At 47.1% G+C, this 14353-nt stretch overlaps 1 protein-coding gene across 3 annotated transcripts in view; it reads left to right on the forward strand.

Moving 5' to 3' along the window:
- The first annotated feature begins 797 nt into the window (after positions 1-797).
- RAPH1 (Ras association (RalGDS/AF-6) and pleckstrin homology domains 1) overlaps positions 798-14353 on the forward strand; it is a 111288-nt gene continuing 97732 nt past the window's right edge. Inside the window, exon 1 of one of the 3 annotated variants that reach the window (XM_070070346.2) lies at positions 798-1027. Coding sequence is in view for 1 of the 3 variants with exons in the window: in XM_089330012.1 (XP_089186138.1) it covers positions 1923-1967 (45 nt within the window). In the remaining 2 variants the exon portion in view is untranslated. Of the gene's footprint in view, positions 1028-1804; positions 1968-14353 lie in introns of those variants that run through there. The other 2 variants (XM_089330013.1, XM_089330012.1) reach the window with 2 other exon arrangements.

Consider the following 14353-nt stretch of genomic DNA (forward strand, 5'->3'; position numbering starts at 1 on the left):
TAGACCTTGGTGATAAGGAAAAAACGCCGATATCCTAGTCTTAAGCAATTTCAGTTAAGGGAGGTCACACAAGGCAAAAAAGACTTCGAAATTACAAAGTAATTAAAGGTAACTGCGAGGTCCAGTTTCCAAAAGCTTCGCATTCACACACGGCATGAAACTGCAGTTTTGGGCCACATTGGGATTTCCTGAAGAAGGGCCTCCCAGATTCCAACCGCAACGATCCCGTGGGTGCCCGAGAGCCCCTGTGAGACGCTGCTGGGGTCTCAGAGCACACCGCTGGCCGGAGGTGGAAGCCCCAAGCCCCGAAGCACGTCTGCTCCAGCCTTCCGCGGCTCCCAGGGCCCTGGGACAGAGGCCGCCCGGCCCGCTTCCCGGGAGAGGCGAACGAGGGGTGGGGCCGCACCGGGAGTTTCCTCCCCACTCATTCATTCTCTGATTCACTCGTTCCTGGAGGCGGTTCACTGGGACGCGCGGAGGAAAGGCGGGGCACCGAGGACAGCCCCGGCTGGGTGCGGTCGGCCCGGCGCCCCAGGGAACGAGGGAGAGAAGGGGGCGAGCGTGCGGCCGCGGGCTGGGGGCTCGGGCCGGGGGCGGGCGGGGCGCCCGAACCGGAAGTGAGTGGTTGGCGGCGGCGGTGGCGGCGGGCGGGCGGGCGGAGCGCCTGGCCGGGCGCGAGCGGGTCCGCCCTTCGGCCGCCCGGCCCTCAGCCCCGCCTTCTGCGTCTCGGCCGGACGCGGCCGCACTCGGCTCTGCCGCCGCGGGGCGCTGCGGCCGCCCCGCCCCCGCCTCTGCCCCTGTCCCTGCGGCCGCGCGTCCGCCGCCGCCGCCGGGTCAATCCGTCAGTCAGTCTGTCAGTCAGTCAGTCACGGAGCGCGCGGCGCAGGAGCTGCGGGCGCTCGCTGCGTCTCCTGGGGGGGAAGGAGCGCCGCGTCTGGGGCGGAGGCTGGAGCAGCGCGAGCGGCGGTTGTCCTGCCCGGGGCCGCCGCGGTAGCCGGGGCCGCCGGAGGGCCGAGCGGCAGCCGCGGTGAGTAGTCCGCCTGGCCCTCGCGGCCTCAGGGAAGGGAGCCGGGCTGGCGCGGGCGGTGAAGCGGTGCCCCCGCTCCCGCCTCCATTTTCCCGGTGCCCGGCCCCGCCATCCGGGCGCGGTGCGAGCGGCCGCAGTCCGGGGCGGGGTCGCTGCCGGGCTCGCGCCGGGGCCGGGGCCAGCTGGACCGCGCCCGGCGAGGCGGCCGGCCGGGGGGTGGGGGTCGGAGGGGCCTGGGCTGCACCCTGCGCCCCTGGGGGCAGCCACAGAGGGAGACAATGAGGTATGGGGCCGCCTGGGGAGGGTGCGGCGGGGCTTCTCCCACCCGGCGCCGGGGGAGGTGGCCCCGGAGCGTGAGGAGGAAAGGAGTCGTCCCCCGCCAGCCGCGGGAGCCGGTGACTGCTGTCGGGTGGCTGGGGTCCCCGCGCCCCCGGTCTTTCACAGCTGGATTCAGTGCAGAGATTTAGAAAGGCGGGGCGCCGTCTGCGTCTTCCTTCTAACGAAGGAGGCGAAGTAATTGCTCCGTGGCTTTTGAGCCCCAGCTAGTCTTTCGGTGCACGTTCCCGCCGGAAATCCAAACTGCCATTCCTGGGGGTGCGCAGGGCAGGAGGGGGCAGGGCAGTGGTGTCAGGTAGGATGCCTTCAAGATGGGGTTTTCTCATTCAGACAGTGCCTTAGGGTGGCCCCACGGTGTGAGCTGGAAACTGCAGAAGCCGGATTGCCTGGAGCACGAAGACGTGGCTGAGTAGGGAATCAGAGCTTTTTGGAAGGGTGTGAGTGTTACACGTGTCTTGTGTGTGTGCGTGTGTGCATTTCTTGTGCTCCGTGGGAAGAGCAAATCGGGGCTGCCTGGGGGAATGGAGAGGTCCCCCGCTCCGTGTCTGCGGGATTTCTCATGGAGATGTGGAGAGCTGGCTGTATATGCAGAGGAATAGGAAAGGTAACGGGCCGGCGGCGAGGCGTGATCCGACTGTTAACGGGTGGGATGGCGTCCGTGGGAACATTCAATTCAGCCAACATTTGTGGAATACCTAGACCGGCAGCAGGCTGGGGGGCCCACAGCGAACAGACCCACAGCCTGGTGTGGTGGGAGGAGCTCTGCCCGGCCCGGGAAACCAGCGTCCCGGGAGCCTGGCGATTGGCGAGCGGGTGATGCTGGATAAGCGGTTGACCTCTGCAGTAGTTCCCTGGCAGCAAAAACGGGCCTAACACCACCTGTTTACTTCCCCAGATGGTTGTCAGTGAGAGCAAATGAGCTAATTATGCAAAATGCGTAGCACCTAGGCTGGCACGGAGGGGTTTAACAAATGTTAATTCCTTTGCTGGCTTCCCTGCTGCTGTCTGAGGATTTTCTTGGGGAGAAGTGAATATGGACAATTGGAATACGGTGTGTCCTGTTAGATAATAAAATGTTGAGAGGGTGGTGCAGACCGGGGGAGCAAAGACGAAGAAAGGGTGATGCCCGCTTGGGACTTTGGGAGCAGATTCACCGAAGCCGCCGCTGCCTTTAAGTGGAGCCTTGCAGGATTTCAGCAGGAGCAGCTGGGGAGGAGGAAGACGTTCCACATGGAGGGAGTGCTGGCCTTTGAGAGCTGTGCTGGGAGGAAGACCACTGGGGGAAGGGCCGAATAGACACGCTCAAAGCTTTCTAGCTCTTGTTGAGCCTGACCTTCAAAGCTTGTCCCTATTATTTTCCTGCTTGTGTCGTGAATTTCACAGAAAACAGATAGAGCCCGAGTCAATAAGTACAAGAATGTCTGCAAAGCTTAATGCATGACTTTTGTTTTTTAGACTAGGCATTTTGTGTTATTGGCTTGCTGTTGTCTTTAATAAGGAATTATCTGTAGCTGTTTCTTTGTGAGGAATATTAACTCTGGTGGAAGCGGGAGCTGAGTTGTCACTCAGAGGTCTCCCTAAGATTATATAGATAATTGGCTGGACGGAGTAATGTAGCGGGCTCATGTTGGCTGTATTTTGACGAATATTTAAGACTTTTTTTTTAAAGACTTATTTATTTGAAAGAGTTACAGAGAGAGTCTTCCATCCGCTGGTTCACTTCCCATTTGGCTGCAGTGGCCAGAGCTGTGCTGATCCAAAGCCAGGAGCCAAGAGCCTCTTCCAGGTCTCCCACGTGGGTGCAGGGGCTCAAGGACTTGGGCCATCTTCCACTGCTTTCCCAGGCCATAGCAGAGAGCTGGATGGGAAGTGGAGCAGCCGGGACTCGAACCAGCACCCATGTGGGATGCTGGCACTGCAGGCGGCAGCTTTATCTGCTATGCTGCAGCGCCGGCCCCAAGACTTTATTTTCTTTATAAAGAGGCGTTTTTAAGCATTGTCTTAGAGGATAACTGATTTTTTTTCTTTTGGTTTTGCGCCCTACCTCATAAATAAATACTTGTTAGATTAATATTGTGGAGAACCTTCACTGTTACTGGATTCTTTTTTTAAAATATTTATTTATTTATTTGAAAGAGTTACATAGAGGAGAGACAGAGAGAGAGAGGTCTTCCATTGGCTGGGTTACTCCCCAGTTGGCCTCAACGGCCAGAGCTGTGCCAATCCAAAGCCAGGAGCCAGGAGCTTCTTCCGGGACTCTCATGCGAGTGCAGTGGCCCAAAGATTTAGGCCATCTTCTGTTTTCTCACGCCATAGCTGAGAGCTGGATTGAAAGTGGAGCAGCTGAGACTCGAACCAGTGCCCATATGGGATGCTGGCATTGCAAGCGGCGGCTTTACGTGCTATGCAATAGTGCAGGCCCCTGTTAATGGGTTCTTAGAAGCACATTGTAGGATCTCATGGCTTCCCTTGCTTTGGTACGGACATAGTTGAGTGACGGCATTAGTATTGTTAACCTCAATCTCTTATTTTAGGCAAATTAATACAAGTGAAATAAAATATGTGAACTGAGGCAAATAACTTACCTTAGCCCTTTAATTCTTTTACCATAAGAAAAGAAGTTTGTATTAGATTACTGGTTTTCAAACCATGGTCTACTGATGGAAAGAATTTTGAAGAGGTGCTTCAGAGAGATTCTGTAGATGTTTGACTTCAGTCTCTCTAGGAGTATATTTTAGACTTGTAATAACAAAAAGTTATGCAGTGTTTTAGACACCTTATGTGGATTATGTAATCCTCACGATAACCCTATGAAGTAGATTCTATTAATTGAGAAAATGAGCAGCCAGTCACCGAAGACTACGGAGCTGTTGCATGGCAAGCGGGGTTTGAAACTGGGCCACCTAATTCTTAAACTTGTTTTCTTAACCACCTTCCCATAGTGCCACTGTAGTAAAATAAACAACACATGTGCACTTTTTTTCATTTTCTTAGTAAAATGTTCATAACATAAAATTTATCATTTTTAAGTGGCTGATTTTTTTCAGTGGCATGATTAAGTGGTTAATTTTTTTCAGTGACATTAAGGGTATTCACATTGTTGTGCATCATGTTACCCATCTCCAGAACTTTTTCATCATCTCTAATTGTGATTCTGCTCGTTAAATAACTCACTCCCTCCCCTCCCCTTAGCCCTTAGTAAAAACGTGTACTTTCGGGCTGGCGCCGCGGCTCACTAGGCTAATCCTCCGCCTAGCGGCGCCGGCACACCGGGTTCTAGTCCCGGTCGGGGTGCCGGATTCTGTCCCGGCTGCCCCTCTTCCAGGCCAGCTCTCTGCTGTGGCCCGGGAGTGCAGTGGAGGATGGCCCAGGTGCTTGGGCCCTGCACCCTATGGGAGACCAGGAAAAGCACCTGGCTCCTGGCTCCTGCCATCGGATCAGCGCGGTGCGCCGGCCACAGCGCGCCAGCCGCGGTGGCCATTGGAGGGTGAACCAACGGCAAAGGAAGACCTTTCTCTCTGTCTCTCTCTCTCACTGTCCACTCTGCCTGTCAAAAAAAAAAAAAAAAAAAAAAAAAACACGTGTACTTTCCGTCTCTGAATTTGCCTACTCTAGGTGCTTCATATAAGTGAATCTGCAATATTCTTAGGGGCTTATGTGCTTAGCATGATGTCTTTAAGATTCATCTGTGTTGTAGCATATATCAAAATTTCATTCTAAGATTGAATAATATTCTGTTATCTGTGTATATCACATTTACAGAGACTTGGGTTGTGTGTACTTTTTTGGCTGCTAGGAACATTGGTGTACAGCTATCAGCTTGAACCCTTGCTTTCATTGCTTTGGGATGTATACCCAGAATTAGAGCTGTGGGTCATATGGTAATTATATATTAACATTTTTAAGGAACTGCCCTATTTTTTTTCTCTTTTAAAATTTTTTTTATTTTAAGGGACAGAGCTCTCTAATGTTGGTTAACTCCCCAAATACCCTCAATGACTGGACTGGGCCAGGCCCAAGCTACAAGCTCAATCCAGGTCTCCCATGTGAGTGGCAGGAACCAAAGTATTTGAGCCATCACCTGCTGCTTCCCAGGGTGCTCATTAGCAGAAAGAGCAGAGCCAAGACCTGAATCCAGGCATCCCACAGACTTGAGATGTGAGTGCCTCAGCTGTCATCTTAACCACTGGGCCGAAAGCCTGCCCTCCAGCATCTTGTTTCCTACAGCAGCTGGAATATTTTACATTCTCATTAGCAAAGCCCAGGAGTTGCAGTTTTCCCCCATCCTTGCCAGCACTTGGCAGGAGAGAGAGAAGGAGAGTTTCCACTTGCTGGTTCACTCTCCAGATACCCACAGTGGTGGAGGCTGGGCAAGGTCAGAGCCAGGAACTCAATCACTTGAGCCATCACCACTGCCTCCAAGGGTCTGTATTAGCAGGAAGCGGTAGTCAGGAGCCAGAGCCAGGCATCTGGGTACCTGGACATTGGGTGGAGGGCTTCCTCACTGATATCTTAACTCCTAGGCTAAATATCTACCCACGTTTACATGTTTTTAGTAAGTTCACAATCTATTGAAGCTACCAAAGTTATTCAGAAAGTTAGAAAGGGTTTTTGAGTGCTGGCACTGTGGCACTGTAGCACTGGCAAACCATATAGGCGCTGGTTTGTGTCTTTGCTGCTTTTCTTCCAATCTAGCTCTCTGCTTATGCCCTGGAAAAGCAGTGGAAGGTGGTCCAAGTGTTTGGGCCTCTGCACCCACATGGGAGACCCAAAGGAAGCTCCTGGCTCCGGACTGGCCTAGCTCTGGCTGTTGTGGCCATTTGGGGAGTGAACCAGTGGTTGGAAAACCTTTCTCTGTGTCTTTCCATCTCTCTGCATGTAACTCTACCTCTCAAATAAATAAAATCTTTTTTAAAAATTTTTTTTGTGTTTTAGTGTGTACAGATATGATTGTTTGAAGGTGACCCATGTTTCTAATCATCTATATGCTGGTTCACTCCCCAAATGACTTTAACAGCTGGGGCTGGTCCAGGCTGAAGCCAGGAGCCTGGGACTCCATCTGGCTTTCCCACCTGGGTGGCAGGGCCCCAAGAACTTGGGCCATCTTCTGCTGCTTTGCCACATGCATTAGCAGGGAGCTGGATCAGAAGTGGAACAGCCAGGACTCTGACTGGCACTTTGATATTGAGTGCAGGCATTGCAGGCAGCTACTTAACTTGTTCTACTACAAGCCAGCCCAGGCTCCTATGTTTTTGTTTTAAAACAGCCACCTGTCATCAGAGAATATCAAATTTGCCACGCATGTATTTTTGTAAAAGATAAAATCTTGGGGCTGGCACTGTGGTGTAGTGGGTAAAGCTGCTGCCTGCAGTGCCAGCATCCCTTATGGGCGCCAGTTCAAGTCCCGGCTGCTCCACTTCCGATCCAGCTCTCTGCTATGGCCTGGGAAAGCAGTGGAAGATGGCCCAAGTCCTTGGGCCCCTGCATCCTCTGGGAGACGCGGAAGAAGCTCCTGGCTTCGGATTGACGCAGCTCTGGCCGTCGCGGCCAAGTGGGGAGTGAGCCAGCGGATGGAAGGCCTCTCTTTCTACCTTTTCTTCTCTCTCTGTGTAACTCTGACTTTCAAATAAAAAAATAAATCTTAAAAAAAAAAAAAGATTAAAAAATACATTAAAAGAGAGATTGGCATTTTTCAAAAAAGAAAAAAGATAAATGCTTAACTCGTTTTTAAATTGGATGGCTCTTTTTATATACTTTGCCAGGAGACAACCAATATACCTGTTTGCTACTAAGTATGAAGGTTACTCCTCAGCTCCTTCAAGAATATGCAGTAAGACTTGACTCTCTTGCTTCTCTTTTACTGCAGTGTGTTGCTTTTGAAATTAAACTCTTTTTAAAAAGACTTATTTATTTATTTGAAAGGCAGAATTGGGGGTGGGGAGTATTATCTTCCATCTGCTGGTTCTCTCCCCATGGCTGCAACAGCCGGGACTGGGCCCAGCCAAAGCCATCAGCCCAGGCACCTGGACCATGATCTGCTACCTTCCCAGGCGCATTAGTAGGCAGTTGGATCGGAAGTGGAGCAGCCAGGAATCAAATTGGTGCTAATATGGAATGCTGACATTGCAGGCAGCCGCGGAACCTGCTGTGCCACAGTGCTAGCCCTGAATCCTTACTCTTGCCCCCAGCTTTATTATCTTGAGATCAGAGCAGCTATTTCATGATGAAGTTTCCCCATAGAACATTGTTTCTATGAAGGCAGCTGTTACTATTGAGAATATGTCTTCTGTGGAACACCAGTCTCTTATAGCAGCTTACAAAAACATTACCGTCTTTATCTCATATTGAAAAAGAGTCTTGCCAGTACTGTTTTCCCTCGGAGTACTTAGAATTAATTAGAACAGACTATTTAGGTTACTTTAAATGTGTGACTGAGAGGTGGCTATAATGGAGATGTGTCATTTTGTATGTTAAAGATAAATATGTGATACTTGAAATATGTCTCTATATTAAGATAAATATTAAATTAAAATAGAACTCTTAGATCTTTCTCTGTCTCTCTCTCACTGTCCACTCTGCCTGTCAAAAAAAAAAAAAAAATAGAACTCCTGATATGTTCTTTTACCCCAGTGAATCATCAGTCATACTTCCTGGGATATGGTCACCTCCATTTTGGAAATCACTGAACAGTCTTAATTGAATTACTCTTGTTAATAGTGAGCCTTTCATATGAAGTTCCATTTCATCCAGCTTTACGTGCAGTTGTCTTAAAAATAAAGCGCTTGTGACAAGACATTCTTATTCTCTATTTGGAAAGTAATATTTTTGGAAGAAAAGTACATACATTTCAGCTGGATGAGACTTTAATAAATCTTTCTGTTTGCCACAGTTGGAATCACAGGTTTGTTTCAGAAGCCTGCATTTGGATTTTGCAGTGTACTTTCAAGAACTATTCAAGGTGAATTAAAAATGCCCATTAAACATTTACTATAATAATTCATTGATGTTTGGTAGACTTAAACTTTTTCCATGTCCATAGTGAGAATATATTTTTAATACACCCAGCAAGATATAAAACATTTCTTGTGGCCCCTTTAGCTTTTCCCACCTTTCCTGTTTCTTCCCCCCATCCCGGAAGCAGCTGCAGGCATAGTTGCTTCACCACTGTTCAGTTATGCCTGTTCTGTAACTTTCTATAATTGATTCATAGTTGTACACTTTTGTCTCTGGTTTCTTGCACTCAGCACAATGTTTTTAGATTCATCTGTGTTGGTGCATGTATCTGTAGTTCACTTTTATTACTGAGTAGTATTCAGTTGTACAAATACGTATATATACTATAGATTGTTTATCTGTTTCCTGTTGATAGGCAGCTTGGGTGCTTTCAGATTGGGACCGGTAGGAAAAAAATGGCTTGAACTTTTTTTTTTTTTTTTTTTGAAAGGCAGAATTGCAGAGAGAGAGGGGTAGAGACAGAGGAGTCTTCCATCCACTGGTTCACTCCCTAAATGGCCACAACAGCGGAGCTGAGCCAATCTGAAGCCAGAGCCAGGAGCTTCTTCTGGGTCTCCCATGTGGGTGCAGCAGGGCCTAAGCACTTGGGCCACCTTCTGCTTCTTTCCCAGGCTATAAGCAGGGAGCTGGATCAGAAGAGGAGCAGCCAGGACTAGAACCAGTGCCCATATGGGATGCCATGCTGCAAGCCAGGGCTTTACTCCGCTGTGCCACAGCGCCAGCCCCATTGAAGTTTTTTTTTTTTCCCCTTCCTTAGATTTATTTATTTAAAAGAGTTACAGAGATAGAGGGAGAGACAGAGATCTTCCTTCTGCTGGTTCACTTCCCAGATGGCTGTAACGGCCCAGGTTGGGCCAAGACAAAACTGAGGCCGCTGCCTGTGGTGCTGGACTAGGAGGAAGCACCAGGCTCCTGGCTTCGGATTGGTGTAGCACACTGGCCTCAGTGCGCTGGCCGTGGCAGCCATTGGAGGGTGAACCAACGGAAAAAGGAAGACCTTTCTCTCTCTCACTGTCTAACTCTGCCTGTCCAAAAAAAAAAAGACAAAACTGAAAGCCAGGAATTTCATCTATGTCTCTCATGTGGCAGGGGGCACAAGTGCTTGGGCCATTAGCAGGGAGCTGGATCGGAAGTGGAACAGTTAGGATATGAACTGGTGTCCACGCGGAATGCCAGCAGCATTGCAGGAATCATAAAGTATTCTCTCAGTGCCCTCTGTCACAGGTCTGGGTTGTTTTCATGCAAAATATTGATTTTTTTTTAGACTCTTCCATGTTTGGATTAGTTTCTTTTTATTGCTGCGTGGTATTCCATTATGTATATGAGTATATCCCACACTTTGTTTATCCTTTCACCTTTGATAGATTTTGGGCTGTTTAGATTTTTGGCTTCTACATTATAAAACTATTACAGTATTTGTCATCACATTTTTATTTCTCTTGGTTAAATAGCTGTGAAGACATTCTGAGTTTTACAGTGAGTATATTTTTAACTTTATAAGAAATGGGCAAATCTTTTCAAAGTTGTATCATTTTTGCATTCAGTAGCATTATATAATGTTTCTGCTTGCTCTACATCCTTATGGTTAGTATTGTTTCATCTTTCTCATTCTAGCCATTATAATAAATGTGTAGTGGTATTTCAGCGTAGTTTTTGTTTGCATTTCTTTGATTATGAAGACTGTTGAGTGACTTTTTGTGTCCATAATAAACATTTAGGAAGTGATTGTGCAGGCCTTTTATACAAGTCTTTTATCTGATATATATATATTAATATGTTCTTAGTCTATGGCTTGCCTTTTTTTAGTGATATCCTTCAAAGAGCAGAAGTTTTTATATTGGTTATTATCAAAATTATCAGTTTTTACTTTTATCATTAATATTTTCTATGTCCTAATACAGAAAAGTTGAAATGTTCCTTTGTTTTATTTATTTATAATTTTAGCTGTTCTAGCATCACTGGTTCAAAGACACATTCCTTTCTTCATTAACTACTTTGATTTTCAGTGAAAATCATTTAACTGTGTGTGAATCTATTTCTGGATTCACCATACTGTTACATTGACGTAATTCCCTTTCCTTTTGCCTGTCTACATTGTCTTGATCACTTAGCTTTACAGTGAGTCTTAAGTCAAGTAGAATAAGTCTTCTGATCTTTTAGGTTATTTGCTTTTCCATATAAATTTTAGAATCAGCTTGTAAATTTCAATTTAAAAAAATCTGGGAGGATCTGTGCTGTGACGCAGTGGGTTAAAGCCTTGGCCTGAAGTGCCAGCATCTCATATGGGCGCCGGTTCTAGTCCCGGCTGCTCCACTTCCAATCCAGCTCTCTGCTATGGCCTGGGAAAGCAGTAGAAGATGGCCCAAGTCCTTGGGCCCCTGCACCCACGTGGGAGACCCGGAAGAAGCTCCTGGCTTTGGATTGGCGCAGCTCCGGCTGTTGCAGCCATCTGGAGAGTGAACCAGCTAATGGAAGATCTCTCTGTCTCTACCTCTACCTCTACCTCTCTAACTGTGTGTTTCAAATAAATAAATCTTTAAAAAAAAAAAAAAAATGGGGCCGGCACTGTGGTGCAGCGGGTTAACACCCTGGCCTGAAACGCCAGCATCCCATATGGGTGCCGGTTCGAGACCCGGCTGTTCCACTTCCAATCCAGCTCTCTGCTATAGTCTGGTATAGCAGTAGAAGATGGCCCAAGTCCTTGAAACCCAGAAGAAGCTCCTGGCTTCAGATTGCAGTTCCGGCCGTTGCGGCCAATTGGGGAGTGAACCATCGGATAGAAGACCTCTCTCTCTCTCTACCTCTCCTCTCTCTATGTAACTCTGACTTTCAAATAAATAAATCTTAAAAAAAAATCTGGGATATTGATTATAATATCAAATACCTAGTTCAGTTGAGAGAGAACTGACAATAGTTTTGGGTCTTTCAGTCCACCAACATGATATATCTCCCTATTTCTTTAGATCTTTAGTTTCTCTTAGCAATGTTTTCTTTTTTTCTTTTTTTTGACAGGCAGAGTGGACAGTGAGAGAGAGAGACAGAGAGAAAGGTCTTCCTTTTTCTGTTGGTTCACCCTCCAATGGCCGCCACGGCTGGCGCGCTGCGGCCGGCGCACCCCGCTGATCAGAAGGCAGGAGCCAGGCGCCCCTCCTGGTCTCCCATGGGGTGCAGGGCCCAAGGACTTGGGCCATCCTCCACTGCACTCCCTGGCCACAGCAGAGAGCTGGCCTGGAAGAGGGGCAACCGGGACAGAATCCGGCACCCCGACCGGGACTAGAACCCGGTGTGCCGGCGCCGCAAGGCGGAGGATTACCCTAGTGAGCCGCGGCGCCGGCCAAGATATATATATCTTTAATATCTTTATATGTATATAGGGCCAGCGCTGTGGCTTAGTGGATAAAGCTGCTGCCTGAAATGCCGGTATCCCATACGGATGCCTGTTCAAGTCCCATAGCTGCTCCACTTCCTGGCCAGCTCTCTGCTATGGCCTGGGAAAGCAGTAGAAGATGGCCCAAGTCCTTGGGCCCCTGCATCCCCTGGGAGACCTGGAAGAAGCTCTTTGTTCCTGGCCTCGGATCGGCGCAGCTCTGGCCTTTGCGGCCAAGTGGGGAGTGAACCAGTGGATGGAAGACCCCTCTCTATCTCTACCTCTCCTTTTCTAACCCTTTCAAATAAATATATAAATCTTTAAAAAAATAGATATACAAGGAAATCCTCTCCCAGGTAATTTGTTCACATATGTTTTAGTACCTTTAACACACACACACACACACACACATATATATACACACATATCTCCATAAAATCTTACTGATTACTGTTCTGTTCTATTTTATATAAATACTGTTTATATTGTATAAACACTTTAACATTTTATATAAACACTATTTTTTAAAATTTTGCATTTTTGACTCAGTTGTATGATTGACATTTCTATGTTGATGCTTACAGGTCCAATTTATTCTTTTTATCAGGACAGTAAGTTAGGCTTCCACAGGAAACATCATTTTATGTTTCTTCTGATGCTTATCTGTGAATTGGACACTTAGAAGTGGTACTACCGAATCATAAAATTTGCAATCCCCAAATGGCTCTTAATGGTGAGGACTGTATGTCCCTATCAGAATGTTCCCTCTGCTCAACATCCTTCCCAACTCCTGGTTTTGTCGCACTTAATATTTTTGCCAGATGATGAGTATGAAATGTGTATATATATACGCTTTTTCTATATTATTTAGTATGTTTCTAGAAGTACAGTTATTAGGATAAGGTGTTCTTTAGTATTTTTATCTATGGAAGTTGTATTATAAACGTCTATGTCAATCAGAAACTAAAGCTTTTAAAAGAGTTTTGACTAGGGCCGGCGCCGCGGCTCACTAGGCTAATCCTCCGCCTTGCGGCGCCGGCACACCGGGTTCTAGTCCCGGTCGGGGCGCCGGATTCTGTCCCGGTTGCCCCTCTTCCAGGCCAGCTCTCTGCCTGTGGCCAGGGAGTGCAGTGGAGGATGGCCCAAGTCCTTGGGCCCTGCACCCCATGGGAGACCAGGAGAAGTACCTGGCTCCTGCCATCGGATCAGCGCGGTGCGCCGGCCGCAGCGTGCTGGCCACGGCGGCCATTGGAGGGTGAACCAATGGCAAAAGGAAGACCTTTCTCTCTGTCTCTCTCTCTCACTGTCCACTCTGCCTGTCAAAAAAAAAAAAAAGAGTTTTGACTAAAAGCACTGTTGTCTTTGTTTATTCACAGTAGGATAAAATTGTTTCCTCTTAAGAAATACTAGCTCTTCTGGTTGTAGACTTAGATCTTGGAGAATTGCCTAAAATGAATTAACTCTTATGTTGTGACATTTGCATAGATAACTTACTGTTTATATTTTAATTTCACTTTTAACTAGTTTTTAACTTATTCAGTGTGCTTTGTAGATACAATTCTAAGAACATGATGATATTCCTTCTGTCTCCCTCCCATCCTCCTTCCTTCCTTCTTTCTTTTTTAGCTTTTGAAATAACATTTTAAATTTTACAGTAAAAAATCTTAATACTTCACCAGATAAGAAGCTTAACTAGTAAAAAGCAAGAAGACCCTAGTTTAGTGGGAATATAGACAGTTGGCTCTAGACAATAATTGAATAGAATAATGACTATTTGATCCATATACAGTAAATTTTAAAGTAATCATAGATCATTAAAACTACAGTAGTATAATATTCTTTTTTTTTTTAAGGTTTATTTTATTTATTTGAAAGAGTTAGACAGAAAAGGAGAGGCAGAGAGAGAGAGAGAAAAGGAGGGAGGTAGGGAGGGAGGGGTCTTCCATCCGCTGGTTCACTCTCCAATTGGCTGCAACAGCGGGACCTGCGCTGATCTGAAGCCAGGAGTCAAGAGCTTCTTGGGGGTTTCCCATGCAGCTGCAGGCTGAAGGGCTTGGACCATCTTCCACTGCTTTTTCAGGCCATAGCAGAGAGCTAAATTGGAAGTGGAACAGCCGGGACTCTGACACCCATATGGGATGCTGGCACTGCAGGCAGTGGCTTTACCCACTACACCGCTGGCCCCTAGCATTCTTAACTATTGGTTTCACAAAGGTATAAAACAGAGTTTTACAAAACTGTATTTGCAGCAGTACTGATATAGACATTTCTTTTATCTTTTTTTTTTTTTTTTTTTTTTTTTTTGAATTTTAGCTCCCATGTATATGGAGAACATGTGGTATTTGTCTTTCTAGGTCTGACTTCTTTCACTAAACATGTCTTCCAGTTGCTTCAAATCATAGAATTTCATTTTTTTATAGCTGAAAAATTTTCCATTGTGTATATATACCACATTTTCTATATCCATTCATCTGATGAACACCCTGGTTGGTTCCAAATTTTGGCTACCTTGAGCAGTGCTGCTGTGTACATGGTGATGTGGGTGTCTCTTTGATACATGGTGTTCAAGTCTTTTGGGAATATACCCAGTAGTAGGGTTGCTGGATCAT

The sequence above is a fragment of the Oryctolagus cuniculus genome, chromosome 3, assembly GCF_051225735.1.
Source record: "Oryctolagus cuniculus isolate XC-2025 breed Fujian yellow rabbit chromosome 3, ASM5122573v1, whole genome shotgun sequence".
NCBI lineage: Eukaryota > Metazoa > Chordata > Mammalia > Lagomorpha > Leporidae > Oryctolagus > Oryctolagus cuniculus.